Source organism: Alexandromys fortis, unplaced genomic scaffold (genome assembly GCF_014885135.2).
Source record: "Alexandromys fortis isolate MF-2015 unplaced genomic scaffold, M_Fortis_MF-2015_v1.1 scaffold_94, whole genome shotgun sequence".
NCBI classification, from domain to species: domain Eukaryota; kingdom Metazoa; phylum Chordata; class Mammalia; order Rodentia; family Cricetidae; genus Alexandromys; species Alexandromys fortis.
The window spans coordinates 4,596,340-4,618,321 of NW_026067979.1; the positions used below are offsets into that span (position 1 = coordinate 4,596,340).

Sequence of the window (21,982 nt, forward strand, 5' to 3'; positions counted from 1 at the left end):
TGTCTGTCCACTTTAATTACTGACCCTTCATTACAACACATGAAATAAGTCTTTATATAACATACCTCCGTGGCAGTGGCTCTGCATAAGTAGCAAAAGTGCAATGCAAAGACACGGAAAACAGCTTGTTCCTGTGATAGTGAGACCCTATAGTATGCAGCACAATGTGTGTGTGTGTGTTTACCTGTCTGTTAAATACACACACACACACAAATGCACATGAACACACACACACATTAACATGTAGTAGACTGATAAACACATTGCAAAATAAATAAAAAATTATTAATGATCTAGAACATACGTTCATAGGAAGTCATGAAGGAAGCTCTGATAGAGGCATGAAGAAAGTTTAAAAACAGGCAACCGCAGGAAGTTTTCATAACATTTTTCCAAATTTTCATTTAATTTAAAAGTTCAGTAGATACATAAAAACATAGAAGTTGTACAACTTAGTAGGATATAGCATAATATTTGTACATATAAATATTATGCAGTATATGAATCAAATTAAAAATATGGACAAATTAAAAAGTTTGGTTTAATAGCATTGAAGCCAAAGATATTAATGGTCGTGGGTTCAAGTGTTTGGGCTCGTCCCTTGCACACAGATATTCTCTGCACTGTAATCTATACAGTAGCTTCAGCAAGCACCGTTTGCCTAAAGACCAATATGCAGGCAGATACCTTTCCACTGCGACGGGAAGACTACAGTGAGCTAAAAGCTTAGTGTGAGGCTATCCATCTCTTTGAGTGAGCCCAGAGACAAACACCACCTTTTCGGCATCTTCCTGCTAATGCATCTGAATTAAACCATCAGGCAAGGAGGAAGGTGAAGTCCTGTTAATGTTTTTGCATGAATGGGCCAGAGGAATGTTTGGCTCTGAGATACCATGCCTGGCTTTGTATTCCCCTCGGCTGCTTATTCCACCTTCCCAGGCCAGCCCCACGTGTTCCTCTGCTCTGAGTTATAGCCCAGGAAGACACATGCTGGCCAGGAAGATGGGGAGAAATAACTGCTTAAAAGAAAGTAGTCACAAATCTCCTTACATCACCAATAAATAAGGGGGACTTTTGGCTAATACAGGGCTGGATCCAGAAAAATCCGCTGGACTTAAAATGGATTTGTGGAATACGTGGTGATGGCTTGAAGGCCTGAGACGTACTTGGCTAAATCTTGTGTTCCATTCTTAGGACCTTTATTCATGAACAGCAAACCTTTGCATTTGCTTTATTTATGGCCTGTGAGGATCTGGGATTAAACACACGAAGTAAAACTCGGCCTCCCCCCTCCTTTCAGAGTGGAAGTGAGCAACAATGAGCGGGACTGGGAATCCATGTTCTGGATCAAGTGTATGTATTCAGAGTTCCTTCCCAAAGACTGCTCAGAACACAGGGTGATGCCTCAGTTTCTCTTTTAAAATCGCTGCCTGGGGCTGGAAAGATGGCTCAGCGGTTAAGAGCATTGCCTGCTCTTCCAAAGGTCCTGAGTTCAATTCCCAGCAACCACATGGTGGCTCACAACCATCTGTTATGAGGTCTGGTGCCCTCTTCTGGCCTGCAGGCATACACACAGACAGAACATTGTATACGTAATAAATAAATAAATATTTAAAAAATAAATAAATAAAATCGCTGCCTGTTTGGTAGGCAAGAGGGAAGGGTTTCTTTTGTTTTGTACCACACTAGACTCCTGAGTTGGAATTCTCTGGCAATCTTCAGGTTGAGGGCTCCGGGTTTTTTCCAGCTGGAAAACACAGTTACTGGTTTTATCAAAGAATTGGTCCACAGTCTCTTAATGACCACAGTTGCTTCCATGGAACATCAGATTGGAAAGTCAGAGGGAGCGCGCCATTGTGTGGAATTCTCATTAAGAAAGTACAAGGCCCTGAAAGGTGTTACTCTTCCATCAACTAAATCCATTAATCCCCATTTAAGCTTTTGGGGCTTGGGCAAGTGCTCCCTTCTAAACATTTTATGCCCCTAAAAGTGTAGTTTTGTGTCTTTGATAGGACTTGAAACATCCTGAGGGTAAAAGGCAATGAAAAGAGGCCCTTGTAGTTGATGGCTGTCCAAATGCCTTAGGGCATTGGATGTGGGCTTAGATGATTGGCGTCTGCCGCACAGCCAGAGAGACAGAGACGCTTACCTCCCGTCTTGCTTCTACTTAATACCCCATGTTTGAAAATGTTCACTCTGTATGTGCAGGCTTTTTAAATGTTTTTTTGGAAGCACGCTTCGGTCCTGAAGTGTGTATTGATTGCTTCTCGGCTGCTTCTGATTTAAATCTCAGGGATCCTGCTGTGTGCCAACAGATGACTCAGACATTCTTGTGTGCAGATGTAATATTCCCAATATTTATCAGTAGAAAGCGTGGTTCTGGAGAAAAGGTTCCTTTGTTGTGAGCTGTGTTATGTTGCCTCAGCACTGCTCTGCTGACCTAGGCAAATTGTCCTCAATTCTGGCTATTCTGCGTGCTCCAGTGACCCGGAAGCACCCTCCCCATCCCTGGCTATTCCACGTGACCTGGGACCACCCTCCCCATCCCCTGCTATTCCTCAGGTAGCTAGTTCTCTGGAAGCCACTCTTCGGTTATTGCTCTCATAGCCCACTTCAAGTTTCTGTGCCTAAGTCAGCATCCCCCATGGATGTTTTTGGGGGCCCACAATATACGTGGTCTGAGTTTAAAAATAGATATTAGGAAAACCGGTGGCCTCTGAGAAGGTTGGAAGGAGATGTGATGAGGATCTGGAGAATGCAGCTGCTGTGTCTCAAGAGCAATAGAACCAAAGGAAAAGCATCCTGGAAGTCTGCAGTCTGCCTCTTGTGCCTGTGTGTGTGACCCTGTGACCAGTGCAAGGCTTCTCCTTCCTTAAGAGTCATCTTAAGTAAAAAATAGCAACAGATAAATGCTGGCATTCCTTCACACAAATGGGTTGGAAGAGGGTTGTATGGCAAGAAGTGGATTTTTGTCTTTTCTCCCGACTCTATTTCCCTTCCCCTTCTCCTTTTTCCATTTTAATCAATACAGGAGGTCAGTATATTGTCTTTGAATTCCTCCACTCAACTCTCCCTCCTGCCTCGGCCTCTCCAGTGGCCCAAGGGCACCAGCACAGCCTGCTGGACTAGGTGTCTTCCCCATCACTCTGAGTACCTTCCTAGATGTGTGCAGTAAGGGGAAGTCCTCTAAGGGGAGGACCCCAGTCAACAGTGTCCCTTTTTACCATGTTCCCAGTCATTTGCGAGCCAGCTTTTCAGATCCCTGGGGTGGAAAACTGTTGTCTGCTTCCCTGGTCTTCCTGCTGGCTGTGAAGGTCTGCAGGAACTGCTGGAGAGAGGGGGTAGGGGTGGGTGGGTTGCAAAACATGGAGGAAATGACCCAGGAGTCCTCCTTCATCAATGCCTGCTTTCAGTTTGTTCCTACCTCAGTTGTCCTTCTCCCCCCAGTGGAGGACCAGAAGGGCAGAAGGCACAAGTTAGCCAACAGTGGAGTCTGATTTCTGAGGCTTTCACCAAGGTGGCTGCATGCTTTGCCCAGATTTCCTTTAGACTTCATGGGTTGGGACGAGATTTCCAACCTCCTACTTGATGCCATTTTTACCGACTGACTGAGCAGATCTCCTGCAGTTACAGTCATCAAAAATAAGCCACGACAGCACACTCTGACAAAGAGCAGCTTAAGGGAGAGAAGGTGGATTTTAGTTCACAGTTCGAGGTTCTCTGTAGCAGCAAAGTCAAGGCGACAGAGCTTAAAACAGCTAAGCCACATTCACCGTGGGGAGAGAGGGGGCAAGTACACACATGCTTACTACGGCTCAGCTTGCCTTTTTCCTCTTACATACACCAGACCCAGAAGCTCAGAAATGATGTCACCCACAGTGGGTGGGTTTTCTCGCGTCAATTAGTATAATCAAGACAAATCCCTTGACAAGACGGAGATGTCCAAAGACCAGCCTGATCTCAACCATCCCTCACAAAGATTCTCTTGTTAAGTTGACAGTTTAAAGTAACCATCAAACCCACTTCGGGGTGCATCATAAGTGGGTAACAACCAGAGATGCAGTTGGAAGGGCCTGGGGTTTAGGATTTAGGGTTTATCTGTGAGGTCAGGCTACAAATGTGGATCCCCAGAACCAAAGTGTAAGGACCTCAAGCAGCTGCCAGCGTCTGGGATATCCAGCTACAGAGCGGCCAGCCAGGCAGCAGTGCCCCCAGCCCTGAAAGGCAGATGGTCCCATTCCCTGCCTCGGATGAGAAACTGAACTCAAGTGGGAAGCTGGCTAGGAAAGAAGTCCTGATGACTGAAAGTCAGAAACCCATACCTCAAAAAGGCCAACCCGTCAACTTGGGGAGTGGGTATGGGCTGAGAATGAATGAAGGACGTCAGGAAAGTCAATGAAGGTTATAGTCCATTCCTCATTGAGTCTGAAAAGAGAAAGAAAGGGAAGGGGTTCTATTTACCAACAATAGGAGCTCCCCTTATTGTACAAACTGTAGCATTTTGACTTTTATCTTTACTCCCCCATTGTTCATCTCTTGTATGTGTATAGCTATATATGCATTTGAGTATGTATATAGCCTGATTATTATATAAACCTATGTGTGCATGTAGCCTGATTATTGTATATACCTATGTATGCATGTGCGTATGTATGTAGCCTAATTATTGTGATGAAATCTTCCCTAGGAAAATTTCTGTGTTCCCATGAATTATATGATACAATATTGTTGTGGCTATCCTCTTACCAATCCCTCCCATCCCTACGTCTCTCTCTTCTTTCCCCCTTGTCTTAGTACCACACCCCTGCCCTCTATTCCTATGACCTCAGCTTGTTTAGATTCCACATATGAATGAGATCATTAGGAATTTGCTTTCCTGTGCCTTAATTTATTTCACTTAGCAATAATCTCCATATTTATTCATGGAAAATGATGTTTTCTTCTTTGTGTGGCTGCTTAGCATTCTGTTGTGCAAACACAGCAGATGTCCCTTGTGCCACGCACCACGCCCCCGTGTCTGCGCTCTGTGCGCTGGCACCCAGTTCGTGAGCTTCGGGCAAGGGGACTGGAGATTAAAATACATAGACACACACACAGACAGAGAGACAGCGACATGGGTCATCCTTGAATTCCCCAAGAATGCCCCCTTTATTGTGTTCAGGGGCAGATTATATAGAGATAGCCACGCCCCAGGCAAACCCACCAGAAACCACTCTCCTGCCATCAGGAACTCCTGAAGGTCTCGTGCTCAGAGCAGCTGTCGGCACTCAGATTAGGGGATTACAAGAAATTTAGGATGTGGGGTCTCACTGCTCCCAACACCTTGTCCATCATTGGACACCTCTGTTGATTCAGCAAAGTATCACTGTCCATGATTGTCCTTAACTTTTCACTCAGTGGTAATGCCCAACTCCTAACAGTAAAGATAATTATAGAATTAAGCATTGAGAAATGGTCAATTTTCTCAGGACTAAAACAACCTTGGAATCACATTGTTTAGATGTTTGATGGACAATAATATGAGATTTTTCCAAATACGTCTGTTTTTTATAAGTGAACACTATGTGACACATGCAATATGGAATTTGTGCTTCATGTAAAGAAAGTCACAGCCATACGAGATAAATGTCATACTGTGAAAGATGTCTGAAGGGATGTTAAAGACGACACCCTTACCTGATCAAAAACTAAGCCTGTCTCCCCTGAAACTCAGCTCCACAAGAGTGGACAAATAAGAAAACCAAAGATACTTTTGTCCCACTTTCTGTTCCTCACAAATGGATGTAAGTGTGCGTGGATTGAGCAGATACACTTGTTCTCTCGGGTGCATCAGCCAACCTTATCTGTGTTCGCTTCCTCAGTGTCCCCTCTGTTGGCTTACACAGAAAACCAACCGAACACAGTTTCTTCCAGTTTCTGCAGAAATGATAAGATGGCCAAGATTTGGTTTATATTCTTATGCGAATGACAACCTCATGAACATCAGCCTGAGCTCCTTTATAAGCTTGGTGAGCTCTTTATGAAGAAATTGCTTTTAAATGAATGATATGTTCATTGATTTGACCTTCTGAGACTTTATATGCATTTTCTGTAAGACATCTTTGGAGAGTTTTGGCAAACACACGCTATAAGAAAAAGTTCATGACACAATGGGGATTAGGTGAAGCTACCAAGCAGAGTAATATGCTAAAATAAAAATAAATTATGACAGAACTTACTTAAATACAGGCCTTAATAAATGACTTTACTTAGTGTTTGTAGGCATGTGTGTGTGTGTGAATGCGCATGTGTGTTGTGTGTTACAATGTGGGATTGAGAGAGGAAGTTGGACTATAGTTATCTTGAAAAATTAGTGTCCTCAGGTTATGAATCACTAATCATATTGCAGTTTTATTCATTTAAAATACTAGCTGGGGGTTAAAAAGATGGCTCAACAATTAAGAGCTCTTGATGCTCTTATAGAAATCCAGGGTTTGGTTCCCATCACCCATACAACATCTTACAACTATCTGTAACCCCATTTGCAAGGGATCTGGCTCCTTCTTCCAGCCTGTACAGGCACCAGGTACATATGCAGTACACTACATGCAGCAGACAAAACATTTATATATGAATAAAAATTAGCAGGTCTTTAAAAATTACTAGCTGAGGGTACTGGAGAGATTGCTCAGCTGTTAAAAAAAAAGCCTGCTGTTATTTCACAGGACTTTAGTCTAGTTCCAGGGCTCATGTTGGGCAGCTCACAACCACATATAACTTCAGCTCCAGGGGATTTGATATTCCTTCCTGGCTTTCACGGGTTCAAAGACACACATGGAACACACTCACACAGGGCACACACATACACGTAAATAAAAACAAACATTTAAAAAACATTATCCAAGAACCTTGTATTAGTGGCTTTTTCTCTATAACCTATTTTGTGTAAGAGACTGCACAGACATTTTGATTGTAGTGATTCCAGGAAGATGCTGATCCTCTTTTTAGGAATGCCTTGGCCAAACTTGTGGACCTGTAGTGTGTGTCCCCGTATGATAGCTCACTCCTAGAAAGTGTGGTATGCTGATGCAAAGAGTGGAGTCATTGTCATCTGCACTGCCAGAATTCCAGGACCTTACTTCAGCCACGACTTCAAGAGAATATTGGTACTGAAACAGAAGATATCAACTCCATCTTGTAATTGCCTGAAGACCTATGTAGCTACAAACTTGTGAAGGGAGTAGTAAAAGCTGTGTCACTAATGCCCTCCGAAAAGTTTTAGATTGAGGCCTAAAAATAATAAGCACATATGAATATGAGCTCCTAAACGTGTCGAGTCATACAAGATCAAAACAGAAAGGCTCCTGATGTCCGCCATAAAGACTTCTCCACAGCGACCCTTCCCGAGTCCAACCTTCCCTTTGGACTAGCTCAGGGTTGCTCTTGAGTTTTGGGGGTGTTTTGACATGCCTACATTTCTGAAAGAAAGAACATCTACAAGAAGAATAGTCAGGGGAACGTGATAGCTCACACTTTCTAGTGTTCTCACCCATTAAGTTCTTTGCCCATCTGGTTTTATTTCATTAAATTTTTACCGCGAGTCGCCTCATGGAGTTCACATAAGAGCAAGCATGTGGGAGTCTCCTGCAGGCACCTCAGAATTCCAGGCTTGCTTGAGAACTCATACACCATATGGTCAGTGCGGTAAAAGCCCGGAGTTAGTTTTCTGAGCGTGTGTAATACTTGGGAGACTTATCAAACTCCATGCACCTGGCTTTGAAATGAGTGGAACAACAGTTCCTGGAAATGTCTTCTGAAGTCGGCCTCCGAGACGGGCAGAAGGCAAAGCTACAGTTGGGTAGCAGCAGCTGCTGGGTGTTTTGTTTTTTAGGGTAACTTTTAGAGTGTTCTGTGGAGCCAGTGCAGGGTATCCCAGCATGCTAAGTTGGAACAATAAAAATATGCTTAGAGCTTTTCTATGGCATCTAAAGTATGGTTTTCTTTGCTTCATTTTGGTTCTCTGTGTATCATGATTCTCTGTGAAGAGGCATCAGCGTGTAGATTGTGTATAACTATATTTATTCAAATGTGCGATCCACCAAAGGCGTTTTCATGTTCTTTACGTGGCTCATTGTTCTGTATGCTCGGTCTCAACTCCCTGCCTATCGTTTGCTACATTTATGGTATTGTAATGGAGTACACGTTACCATGATCCTCTTCCCTCTGTCCCTTCTGAGAGTCCTTACTTGTCCATGTCAAGTCTGACCACTCTCTGCTGATGAGAAAATAGGACTTCCCTTCCTCTCTGGCTCTTCAACCTCTGCTCAGCCTTCTTCTCCATCCCCTTTCATCAGCGAAGGTACACATACGGCACATCTGAAGGCCTATATTGGCCGTTATCCCCGCTCATATTTCAGCGCTTCCACCAACTCCTTGCTTCTTCTGTCACCTCTCTACACCTCCATGGAACCTAACTTTAAAAGTAGAAATCTGTCCTTGTTTCCTCCCCCAACTTTGCTCTGCTCTGAAAACTATCCCTTCACACAATGCTCTCTCCATCGTTCCTCTGAAACTTACTTCATCTCCTTAGGATGGAACCCGGAGAGTCGGGGGCTCCCCCAGCGGATGCTTTGCCAGGGAGTCACTTCCAGTTCTCCCCCTAAACTTCTTTGAGTTACTTGTCTCCCCCAGAGGTGCCCCAAAGACATGAACAACTCTCCCTAAACTTGGTCTCTCATTCCTAAAAACCTCTTCCCTTCCCATTCTTGCGCCTCCCTTTTAAAGACTGACTTTCCTCTCTGTGCTTGCTTTCTAAATGTTGTGGGTTTTCTCCAGATTCTATTTTTGGCCATCTTGTGATAAAAGAAATGTAAACATTCTCGCTGAAGCAGATGCATAAAGAGTAGAAAGCCCCAAGTCATGGGAACGTCATGGGTTGAATGGGTTGTGACAACCCGTCAACTATAATTTTACTAATCACTAAAGATCGTAAGTCTCAGTTTTCCCACTGCTCTGTGTCAGCATACAAACGTAAATTACATACTGGCCCCTGCACAGAAACTGTGTGTTTAGACTCTTGTTCTTGATGCTCATGTAGGCTGTTTCCATCGTTCATGTTGGGGATCTGCCAGGAATTGTCAGTCCGTAGCCATGCCTATAAATTCTTTTACTGGCCAGCCCACTAGTTCTCAAAAGATGCAATCCCATGGGCGTCCCCATGCCCAATCAACCCCCGCTCAGACTCCCCTCCTACTGCCTAATTCTCTCTGGGTGTGTGACTGGGTGTGAAAAGGCGGTGAAGAGAGGAGGTCAAGGAAGAAAGGGTGATGATGCTGATATTGATGGGAAACACATGTGCCCACCTCGGAATAAACCATCTATGTCGGAAGGTCATTAGTCAGCTCCTTACAGAAAAGTAACTGTTTCTAAATGAGAGGAAGACAGCAGGGAAAGGGGAAAATATATGTTTGTCCATTCTTTAGGGGCTGGGGATTTGCTTGGTTTCTGTAGTAGACATATAAAGAATGCTAGAATTTGAGCTACGTAGTTCAGAAAAATCGATGTGCTGGCAGTTATTTTGTGATTCTTGAAGATAGATACATACTCCCCCATCCTCTTTCTCTCCCTCTCCCTCCCCCTCTCCCTCCCTCTCCTCCCCTCTCTCTGTGTCTTTTCCATACGTCTATAACTACTTTAGTGGGAAACCTTTCAAATTGCCAGTTGAATTCTATTTTAAACCAGAAGTCAAAAAATTGTTTTTAATCCATTATTTAAGGAGGGGATTTGTATCTCATTGTAGAACACTTTGAATGTTGCTGTTGGTCAAATGGAAGAAAAATCTACTTTTCTATTAGAATTCCATATTCTATTCATCGTTAAATCTTGGCCTTTTTTTTAAAAAAAAAAACTAAGTTTAAAATTATTCTCCTTTTAAGAGTTAGAAACATGATGTGAATGAAGCCCCTGGCTGAGACTGTGTGTATAATTTCCCGATACCTGAGCTCTTTCTCACCCAGTTCTGCTCCAGGTGGCATGTCTGCCTGTTTGAGAGCTCAGGTGGTATATGAAAATATTCCTGTTTTATAGGAATAAGCTGGCAAAACCCATCACTTGTGGATGATTGCTCCTTTTCTGCTAGTTATTTCAAAAAGAGCAGAAACAGGCCTACGTTCAAATTGTTTCCGTGTCTGAGACACACTTAGTATAACCTCAAGACACAAATACTGGGGTTAACTAGAAACACGAGTATTCGAAGATAAGTACCCATGCTGTCAAAGAAGGCAAGACCTGAATACAGTGCCTAAAGTTTGGCAAAGCAGAGTGAAGTTAGCATTAATCTGAACCTCGGTTTTCTCACCTGAGGTAGGATAGAATAATAGTAATATCTTCACTGAATGTTCAAGGGGATTTGCTTAGCTAATGCATGTAAGTCTAGCACCTTGTAAGGGTCTAATGATGTGAACTGTTTCATTGTTAACATACAGGCAAATACTGGGGAGGAGGATGCAGGCACTTTTAAGAATTTTTACCCATTTTAAAGAATATTTCACATTGGAAAACATAACAATTAAAAACCTAATAAAAATGACTCGCTAACCACATTCGTCTATACTCAAAGATTAGTGACTTGCTCAGCCATCATCAGAGAAGCTTCCTCCTTCAGCAGATGGGAACAAATAGAGAGACACACAGCCAGGCAAGATGCGGAGAGTGAGAGACCTTAGAACACTCAACCTAAGTGGGTTTGTCTCCATCAAATCCCTCCACTCAGGGCTCAGGGAACCCAGTGGAAGAGGAGGCATAAGGACCAGAGGGGATGGAGAATGCTAAGGAAGCAAAGTCTTCTAAAGACAGCAGGACCGATGAGCATATGAACACACAGAGATTGTGACAGCATGCACAGGGCCTGCAGGGGTCTAAGCCAGATGGGGTTCCAGTGCCGAGAGAGGAAGCAGACACCAGCCCCCATCCCTAGCCCAAAAGTTATCTTCAATTGACAACCACTCACAAAAGGAAAACTTAATTTTTTCAGCGGAGTCTCGCCCGGTATACAAACACATTTAAGGGGAAGTCCCATGCCTAGCAGTAGGTGGCCAACACAAAATGAACTCATTTTGTTGTAGTAGTATTGGAAGTCTTTTCTTTTCTTTTTAACCTTACAGGTCTCTTTTGTTCTTGTGGGTTTTCTGTGTATGCATATGTGTGTGTCTCAGAGTGTGTATGTGTTTCTTGCCATTTTTCTTTGGCTCTTTTTTTCCTTGTTTCTAGTCAATTTTGTCCAATTCTGGTTTATTGTTTTTATCATTATTATTATTGTTGTTGTTGTTGTTGTTGTTTTAGGTGCCTGTTTGTATTCTAATGGAAAAAGAGAGAAAGGAAGGAAAGGAGGAAGGAAGGGAGAGGGAGAGAGGAAGGAAGGAAGAGAGAGATAGAAAGAAAGAGAGAAGGAAGGAAAGAAAGGGTGTGGGTTTGGATGGGTGGGGAAATAGGGAGGATTTGGGAGAAGTTGAATGAGGAGAAACCATAATAAAAATATAATGTATGAAAAAATCTATTAAAAAATAAAATCTCACCAGTAAAATGGCTGGCTCTGCAGGAAAAATAACTACCACAAGGCCTGATAACCATAGTTTGATCCCTAACATCTGTTATTGGGAGGAGAAAACCAACTCCACAAGTTGCCTGCTGACCTCTACATATGCACTGTGACATGGCACACATAGACACAGACACACACAGACACACACAAATAAATCAATCTAAGTTTTAAAAAACTAATAAGCAGACAGAGCTGTAGGGTGAGACTCAAGAGGCATTTTTCATATGTAAGCAACGATTGCTGACGTACCTTCTGGGAGACAGCATGGCTGTCTTCTCTAGGACTCCCCTCCTGAGAGTCAGAGGAGAGGCACTATGGAGTATTGTCACCCAGGAATACCCAGCTCAGATACTGGGCCTTGCTCCTCAAGTGAATGTCATTAGACCCCAGCTAAACTCCATCACGTTCTACAGTCTTCTTCTCTAGATTACAGTTCTGGTGAGCAGGATGTTGGCGCACTAACTAGTGGGCAGCTTTTAAAAGTGAAGAATTATACATCATGGCTTGTAATTACACCATCCGGATTGAGAAGGAAAAAAAACTTAAAAATTTCAGCCCTTTCTGTATGCTAGGAGTTTCTTTGTGTTGCCTGCCTTCTGCTGGAAAATACATCCCATTTTAGACTCCTCTGTGGGTTACAGTGGTCCCTCTTGCCGCTGGGGACATGTTCCGAGATGCCCAGTGGATGCTAACATGAGAATAGCACAAAGCCTCACAGACTGTGTGCTTTCTCTTATATACACATTTATGATAAAGTGTTACCTCTGCCCGAGACTCGGGAAGGTTAATGACAATAGCAGCTCATAAAATAGAATAATTATGGCAATCTACTATAATGAAAGTCATTTAAAACTTGTGAGCCGTTTACTTCTGGAATTTTCCATTTAATATTTCAGACCACAGATGACTGTGGGTTACTGGTACTACAGCGTGGAAAACCACAGGTGAGGGACCCCTGTAAATCTCATTTGGAAAGGGTTCAATTGAAGAAGTTGGCCATGCGCTTTTGTTTTCTCTGCTGTTTTTGACATGCGGGGCTGCCCTGGCAAAGGCAAATGCTATCAGCTTACTGCCGTGGACCACGGCTGATGGCTTTAAAAGAATCCCTCAGAAGCTGCATAATGAGCTGCCGAAAATATCCTCTGTGCCAGAGGATCTGGGTCTGTCTGCTCCATTTATTGAGAATTTCTTGTTTTATCCCGACTAAATGCTCACCAAGGACATAAAAACCCAAACCTCTAATGTATTGGGGGCCTAAGGGCAGAAACCAAATTTGAATGTATCCAGACCCGTTTCTCGCACACGTGGCTGGTGAGCAAGTGCAAACAGCAAAAGCAGATGAGCCTGTGATGTGAAAACAGCAAGATCCTGCAGACCAGGTGGAAGGCATTCTCTGTCTCCTCATGGACCAGTGACTTGGCCACATTTATTTCAAAGAGTACTGACAGCTTGAGCCAAAAACTAGGATTTTTGTCTTGCTTGTTTGATTAAATTTATATTTTTTCAGAAATCACGTAGGCCCTATAAGTGAAAGTCAATCATTTCATTTACATTTTAATTTTGCCTTGACAATAAGTGAAATCAGTTAGAGAAAAGGTTTTCTTAGAACTAAAAGAAGGAAAAAAAATCTGCGAATACATTGGGAAGATCGGGAAAAATGATAGAAATGGATGAGAATTGAGGTATGTTGGTTCCCAGTGGAAGCAGAAGTCAGGAAGAATAGCATCAAGTCCCTCTCAGCATCACCTCGCTGCTCCCCACACTTGCTCTGCTCCTGACTGTCAGCTTCACCCTCTGACAGGAGGCATCATTCCCACCTCGTAATGTGGTCCAGGTAGTGGCCAGCACAAGCACCTGGCTTCTACCCACGGGTGTTTATTCACTGCTGTCTGATCTGGTAGGACTTCTAGAGTAGATCATTTGCCTCAAAGAATCTTGAGATAAGGATTCTCCATCATCTTGCATAGCATTCACAGAAAGGAAGATCTTTATATGCAGGCCGTTTCTCTGGGCTTGGGGCCAAGGGACATTCCTGGCCTGGTTAGATCTCAGTTACACTCACAAAGCCGATTGGAATTCTGCTGCATCCCAGTGACGTCATTCCGGAAAGTACCTCTGAATTTGGTTTAAATCAGCATGCCGCTCATCTCTGAAATCCAGTCTTTCAAATTATCTAAAACACTCCACCATGATCAGTTAACACAGGCCCAGCCTCCTGGTGTAGTACAGCTTATGGTCCCTCAAGGCTAATTCAGCCTCTCTTGAGATTAGTCCAGACAACCCTGGGGTTTCTTGGTCCCATGTGAGCCCCTGTCCTCCAGGAAGCCAATCTGCCCCTGGATATCTCTGTGGCAGCTTGAAGATAAAGCATTTGGGGCAGAATTCTCAAGATTTCTGTACCAGCCCAGTTTCCTCAGACTTTTGCGAGCATCTTCTTAGCAGCCTCTGGAGACTACAGGTTGAACTCGCCACTCCTGCTTGCAGAATAAGGCACCAGAACATAGTGGGATGTGATCTGTCGTGGCTATCAGCTGCTGCAAACACAGTTTACACACCAAATGTCAGATGGGGAACAAAGGCACTAGTACATAGCGGGACAGATCTGTCGTGGCTATCAGCTGCTGCAAACACAGCTTACACACCAAATGTCAGATGGGGGACAATTTGCCATAGTGACTAAAATATAAATATAAAAATGCCATGAGTTACCACCAACCCTTAACTTCAGCACATGCACAGTATCTGCCGGGATAGTGTTTAACAAGAGCCAGCACTTCTGTGGGGCGTGTGGATCCCATCTCTGGTCCTCATGTTTGCACAGCAAATATTTTAATGATTTATCCATCTTCCCAGCCCTCATTACACTATTTTTAATGAGAATAGGACTCACATTTTTTTCTCAGCTAGACATACTGCGATGTCTGGAGTGTGGTTGCTTGCCAACTTCCATTTGATGTGATTCCATTTGTCTGATTTTGCTTTTGTAACATTTGTGGCATCTGGAAAACTTACCTCCTGGAAGAAGAGTAAAATGGTGTTACTAGAAGCTAGAAAAGGTGTGTGTGGCGGGGAGTGGTCAAGTACAAAATTACAGTTTGATGGAAGAGAAAAACTCTGATGTTGTATTGCACAGTATTTAACTCAACCGAACAAGAAATTACTGTATTTTTCAAAAAATCCATGAGTGAGGATTTTGAATGTTTGCATTTGCAAAGGGATGATGAATATTTGATGCAATGAATCTAATTATCTTTTTATCGCTGTATTATTAATTAAGCATGAAATGAAAAAAAAAATACCAAGAATGTGCAAAGGCCATCTGCAGACCGGATGTGGGAGTGATGGCTTTGAGGGAAGATGCCATTTCACAGACATGTGAGGTAGCAGAGGGAAGCTGAGTCCATGAGTGTGCTGACCGTGGTCTCTTTACCTTTCAGGCTCAACGTGGGAAAAGACCTTCCGGCAGATTGGCTTTGAAAGGTAAGCCGGGATTAGCACAGCCCACGTGTAGCCACCACTGTCCCATTTTATTCTAAGTGGTTTCTCCATTGTGAATCAATAGCCTTGCCATCACTTCTTTGACTTTGTGACCTTGGACATGATGTCACTTTACGTCTCAGAGCCTCACTGTCTTTGTAAAGTTAGAGCTTTGGTTCATAGAATCTTTGCTTGGTAATCGTCACGCCTGAGAATGGAGGCACAAAGATCAGTAGCTCAAGGCCTGCCTCAGCTGTATGGGCAGTCGGAGGCTTTTGAGAACTTGTCTCAAAAAAAAAAATCAAAATGTAAAATACAAATAAGATAATAAGTTTCCCACCTCTACACAGAGGAGAAGTAAAGAAGAAAATGAGCTTTGATGTGAGAATGCTTGGACCACAAAACAGTCTGAAAGATGAGCTCTGTAATTAAAGAACTGTAGCAAGTAGAGTTGACCTTGTCTTGTTTTCATCATCTTGTTTTAATACAAATAAATATATATTTATATTGATTACCCCCGATTTTTTAAACAGCTACATCTTACCAGCTCTAAGATAATGCTAGGATTGTGTCACTTATTCCTAATCGTTTCCACACTGGTATCTCCCCACAAGCAAGAGATGACTCCCAGTAGCATCGGGAAGGCGACGATAGCTGTGTCTGGTTAGTGCTGCTCCTCCGAGCTATCTGTCCTTGGACTGAAGGGGGCAGATATAGCAAATGACTTTCTCCCAGAGGCATGTGGCATCCTGCGTAGAACCTTCAATCCGACTACAACTGGAGGCCCAGCAGATGAGGGTGTTGCCTGGGTTTTCCCACCTTAGTTAAGCCAGTTAAGATAATTACTCATGGGCTTGGTCAGAGATGATTCTTCCAGACGAGCATGGGCTCCATCAGATTGACAAGTAATACTATCACACACACACACACACACACACACACACACACACACACACACACACATTAAAAAACAAAATCTGACCCATGAGTAGCCTTACATACATTTACTTTTTGCCAGATATCTTGAAGATAGACTCATAAGTGCAATGAGGGAGTGAATCCACATGGAATGCTAGTAAATATACCAGATTCTCACCTGTAAGCCAGTGGTGTTACCCCATCAGCCAAATACATAGGTTTCCTTACATCAAAGTAAGTTATCATCCTGAGGTTTATACCATCGTGTAAGAAATGGTATCTCAGTGTCCTTTCAATAGCACTGACCTTGGACAAGTTTTCCATAAAGAACAAGTTGAGAGTCTTCATTGTCTCCTGAGCAAAATATTTTGTGGGAGAGCTTCCCCCTAAGATGCTTTCACATGACCTCACAAGTAAAGAAAAAGCTTGATCCCTGGACTACAGGACCCCAACTCTTATTCAAGTAATGGATGGTTCCATAACAACAGGTACAGTGCACCAAACATTTGCCAAATCATTTCTAGTTCATAAAAGAGGATCTGGCAAAGTTATACTGTAATGGGACAGATAGCACACCTCTTAGGGTCTTGTGACCCAAGATTAAAATTTCTGTTCCAGTTTCTTATTGTTGCTGTTGGACCAGATTGCAGCTAGAGATAGTGGGTTTGGCTATAGCCCAAGAAAATTTTATTTGCAGAAATAAGAAGCTGGCAGGTTTGGATGATAACCATCACTTATGGACTCCCTCTATGGACTGTGACCTCACAGGTAACAAAGATTCAAATAAACTCCGCATGTTTCTCCATCCAGGCACAGACCTCATGTTAACCTGTGTTAATCACTGGGGTTCTTGGTTCCCAACACTAGGGTCTCAAATATTGTATCATATACAATTTGGGGGTTATAGGCCTCTTTTGTTTTCTGATTTAATTTTCCTATCCCAGTGCCTCTAGAGATGTAACCCTGTGCTGCAAGTCTTGCTGACTCTTCTCATTTTATTACTATGTTGAATACAACCAGATGATATAATATCTATACTCCAGTGCCTCCCTGAATGCTTCCAAATAAAAACACTATTACTATTAGGACACATAACAAGTGGCATGTTTATTTTTGAATTATAATTTCAACCATTTCTTTTAGTGCATATGTTGCAGATCTACTAAAAGTATGTTTGGTAATTTTTCAAGTTTTCAAATGTCATAAAATGCTACTATGTTTTCTCATTTACGGGAAGGGAGTATTCTGCATATCACATCACATCTTAAAATGAAACAGATGTAAGTCTCTGAAGCTATTGTGCTTGTATAGGTGTGAAGCTGGCCAGCAGGACTGAAAAATACAACTTTCACCTTGTCTCTCAAGGTCAACCTGATGTTTGCCTTAATGAAAATTCAGATTTCACCTTAAATAAAGCTTCAGATTCTTTGCGATAGTGTTAAGAGTTGTTGGCCTCTTCGTAGCTAAGTCATTTTGTGAAGTTTGTTCGTCCATATGTTGGGCAATAGATTATTTTTAAATGAGCACACCTAAAAGGAAGAAGTCATTTGTTGGATGAAGCCTCAAAGCTTCTCCAAGAAGAAGGTAGAGACTCGGTGTGTTGCTGGGGTGTGGCTGCAAGGAAAACCTATGGGGTCTCTCTGCCTGCCGTCCACATGCAGCTCTTAGTGGGACCATTCAGATATTTCTTTTCTAAATACCTTGTGACAGTACACATGATATATCAGAATAAATGTATACCAGGATAGAAAAATGGTATTTTTCATGGGATTAGGAAATTTAAATATTGATTGGGCCTCCAGTGATCCTAAGACTCACTACTGTGAAGCCTTAGGAATGGTAACAACACTATAGCCCTGGGAAAAAAAAGTCTTTTGCTTTTTCAGAGCTGAATATTGGCCTACACATAAGAAATAACATAAGGCTTGAGACTTCCTTTAATATATTTGAGAGAGAGAGAGAGAGAGAGAGAGAGAGAGAGAGAGAGAGAGAGATTTCTCTCACCCACCACTTTAACCACTATAAAACTTAATATTAATTACAATCTGGCCTTTTAGCTCAGGCTTATTTTTAAGTAGCTCTTACAACTTAAGTTAATCCATTTCTATTATTTTATATTTTACCAAGAGGCTCATGACTTGTTACCTCACATATTTCTTCTCTGGTGGCTGCTGGCAAGTCCCTGACTCTACCTTCTTTTTCTGGTAACTTTGTTTGCATTTCCCACCTGACTCTATTCTGCCTAGCTATTTGACAAATTAGCTTCTGTATTAACCACTGTTAGTAAAAACATATTCACAGAACACAGAAGGACTTTCCATATCATATCCCCATTTCTGTCTAATTAAAAAGGAAGGTTTTAACTTTGACATAGTAAAATTAATTATAACAAAATGCTTATCAAACAAGAATTACAGTTATAGTATTTACTCCATTTATATTTGGCAAAATTAAAGAAAATATTCTATAATCTGTTTTATCATTGTGATTCTAAAGTTTCATATCTAATTTACCATTTATAATAACTAAAGAAAGGTATAACTATCTAGTCTTCAAATCCATCAAAGACCTTATAAGGATATAATATAACCTAAGAAACCAGAAAGTACATTGTAAGTAACTTCCAAAACTCTAGAACTGACAGATAGCTGGCTTCCTAGACAGTCACCCAAAGTTCTCCTGTAATGTTGGGGCATCCATATTCAGCATATAAGCCTAGAGTATCTGGCATATTTCTCAGTGAAGTAGGAAATTTGAAACTATCCCATTTTTATTGGTAGTTTGTCAGTCATTTTCTTCTGTGTTCTGCAGAATATTTGACAGACTCTTTTATGAAGCAGGAACCCTGAAGGACTGTCCCATCTTGTTTTTGCAAATTCAGCAGTCACTCTTGTATTGGTCCTGCATGCCCAGTTTATGCAGCATATTCTCAATCAGTCCAAGAAAGAGAAGTTTATTGCCAAAGTGGCTAGCCTTAGCACATTAAAAACAAATGCCCTTTCTGACCTTGAAGTAATTGATGCTGCCAGGAGCAGATGTGTCTCATTGTAAAGAAAAGTCAAAGTTCTTAAAACATTTTAATGCCATATTCTACAGGTCTTTGAAGTGTTTAAAGATTGCCTATCCATCTGAAGTATATCAGCATATCTATAAAACCTAACTAACATGACTATAAGTTTGACTATAATAGATGACTATTAATTTGTATTTCTTAACTACACATTGCATTTTTAAATTAGCTGCATAAACATAAAACCTTAAACAAGAGTAGAAATAAAGAATAGTGTAGCAAAATTGACCTTAAATTTGTATCAATAAACCAAAATCCATACCAGTGTATTGTGAGATTAACAGTAGTTTTTTTGGATTAAAGTACATTTTTATATTATATCTCCCCTTTTTCTTTAGAAACAGATTGACTATGACCATTAACCATTTATAAACAACCCCTTTTAAATGAAAACAAACATTAATAAGCAATATTTTGGGATTATGGGCATAGTTTTCTATACTATTTCCTGCTGACTGGAGGTGCTGGTAATCTTATGGGGATCCTGAGTAAATTTAGAATTATAGTTAAATACTTGACTGTAGTAGTCTGTGAAGCTGCATTGTCTCAGAAAGTTGCCTTGAAGCTGTTATGGATGTTGGATCACCTGGGCCATCACTCCCATTAGAGACTTTTCAGGGTGTTTTACTTGATCAAACCATTTTAACATGGAAGGAGTCTACAGCCTCTCATTTTCTGTGGAAATAAAAGCAGAAAAGCAACATAGTCTCAGATTTAAATTTTGAAGTCAAGATAATATATATATATATATATATATGCCCCTATAACCAAATATCTGTTAGCAATTAGCTCATTAACAGTCAAAAAATAAAAAAACACAATAGTATGTATAATCTAGATTCTCTGTGTATTTTCCATCTTTACATGGATTATAGTAATTTTTATTACTTTATTTTTTCTTTAAGGACCTCATCTTATTATCTTTAAATTATTATTTTGATCTATGACTATCTCTATCCCTTTCCTCTCTTTCTCAAGCCTACGCATATGTTTTAAACACACTGTGACTTAGAGGTTTGTTTTTGACTGAATCTGTCATTATTGTGTATTTGTAATCATTTTTTGACAAGGAGAATTTTAAAATGCTAAGTGGGCATGCCTAGGACCGGCCCGGTGGCTTTGGCTGTTGACTCTGCCTTGCTTGGCTTTTCGACATAGCAGAGGTACCTTCACTTCTAGCTCTGGGAGCCATGCTCACCGCCTCAACTCTAGGGAGCAGGGCTGACTAGCCTGCAGCTGTGCTCTTAGGTCCACGGCTGTGCTCTCCAGCCCGCAGCTGAAGTCTAGAGATAGTGGCTAAGAAAACCTCTCTGTTTTGTGATCCTTTTAAAAGACTGGGAATCCACCATGCTACTTAGCTTTGGGCTTTAACCAGAAACCTTGCTTTTCTGTACAGAGTTTCATAGTTTATGATTATAAATATTTATAACTTATAGCCATCTACCAATCTAGTCACAGTTATGCTAGACAAGTGTGACAGTTCAAGCCAGTGGCACTCTCCCTGTTCTAAGTAAGAGTTATAAACTAGGATGGCCCAAATTCTCAGCAGCAAAGGTTTGGTTCCAATGTGCACACAGTGTGATGCAGACCCTGGTGCTCTGCAGGCCAGCGTGCATCCGTGTCAAGTGTCAGTGGTAGCAGCGCTTGTGTTTCAGGAAGATCCAATGTGCTTGGAGAACCGTGCACTGGATTGTAAATGCTTCTACCTGTAAAAGGCGTCTGCCACTGTACCTCACAGTCCATAGGTAGCATTTGGGATAAAAGCCAAAAGGTGATAGAATGCTAGCCAAAGGCACCACAGTCATATCAGAAGAGGGTCTAAATGTGTTTGCTCCTTCAGAGCGAGCTGCAGTTTTATCTGAGAAAAAGATTCATCAGGTAAAAGCCTGGAGCCCAGCAGCCTGCCCACAGAATGACAGGTTCCTGCTTTCAGGTCAAGCTGACTGCTGCCTGTTTAAAAATAACAGGCTTTTACTGATCTCTTGCCCGTTTTCACTTAAAAAGTCAAAACTTTATTCTCAGTGAATGTGGTTATCGCTCCTAGTCTCAGATGACATCATTGTCAACATAATTCCATGTGCTTGATCTGTTGCTTTCTTATGTCACTCCAAAGACCAATTGAAAATGTAAAATAATACACCAAAAATAGTTAGCTACAATGAACACATGTTCTCCCAGAATTGTTCACAATGCAGGTAGAAATGATTCAAGGGCTTGGTTCTATCTCTGAGGAGATTGCAGCTTCCTCAAGCTTTCTACCTGTTGCCACGCTTGTTGCACCCACTATAGAGAAACTTCCATCTGTTGGGCCCATCTTAATTATCAATGGGATTATGGGATTGTGGGGGCCAGTTACATTCAAACTACACAGTAGGCTTCAACAGTACCAGAGGACAAGCCAGCAGGATGCTCAGGTCTGGATGTTGACGCTCCAGTACTAAGCATACCTTCTCTTTTTAAGGTAGCCTGTCCCCTGTATCTTGTAGAAAGCTAACTGATGCTCTCATTCTTGTGATTCTCTCTAGGACACCCCAGCCATGCATGCTTATCCACTTCATCTCAGAACTCTCCTAAATGTTTTTTCAACACTGCCTGTCTGCCTCTAGGATCAAACAATATTTATAGTGATGTGTGTACCATATAGTCCTGCCTTGCCTTTGGGTCTTACATTATTCTGAGTTTCCTGGGGAAAAAAAGCCCGTTGTCACTTTGCAGCCTTTGGTTCTAGCCACAGGATAGGGAAATAAGGAACATCAAAGAGATGCTTGATAAACAAGTGACATTTTAAATAACTATTAGGGTCGGTGACACAGATCCTAATTTCATAGAATCTGCCCTTCTCAAAATATTTTAGTTACTATCAGCTTTGCCTTTGGAGAAAAAGTAAGTCCTTTGAGAATTTAAGGCCAAATTTAAAAGGTTTTATTCTCTACATTCGC

At 41.8% G+C, this 21,982-nt stretch overlaps 1 protein-coding gene across 5 annotated transcripts in view; it reads left to right on the plus strand.

Moving 5' to 3' along the window:
* Nucleotides 1–21,982, plus strand: part of Piezo2 (piezo type mechanosensitive ion channel component 2) — a 340,070-nt gene that overhangs the window by 164,953 nt on the left and 153,135 nt on the right. For all 5 annotated transcript variants that reach the window (XR_007594600.1, XM_050157961.1, XM_050157964.1 and 2 more), the window contains exon 4: nucleotides 15,016–15,058. Coding sequence is in view for 4 of the 5 variants with exons in the window: in XM_050157961.1 (XP_050013918.1) it covers nucleotides 15,016–15,058 (43 nt within the window). In the remaining variant the exon portion in view is untranslated. The remainder of the gene's footprint in view (nucleotides 1–15,015; nucleotides 15,059–21,982) is intronic.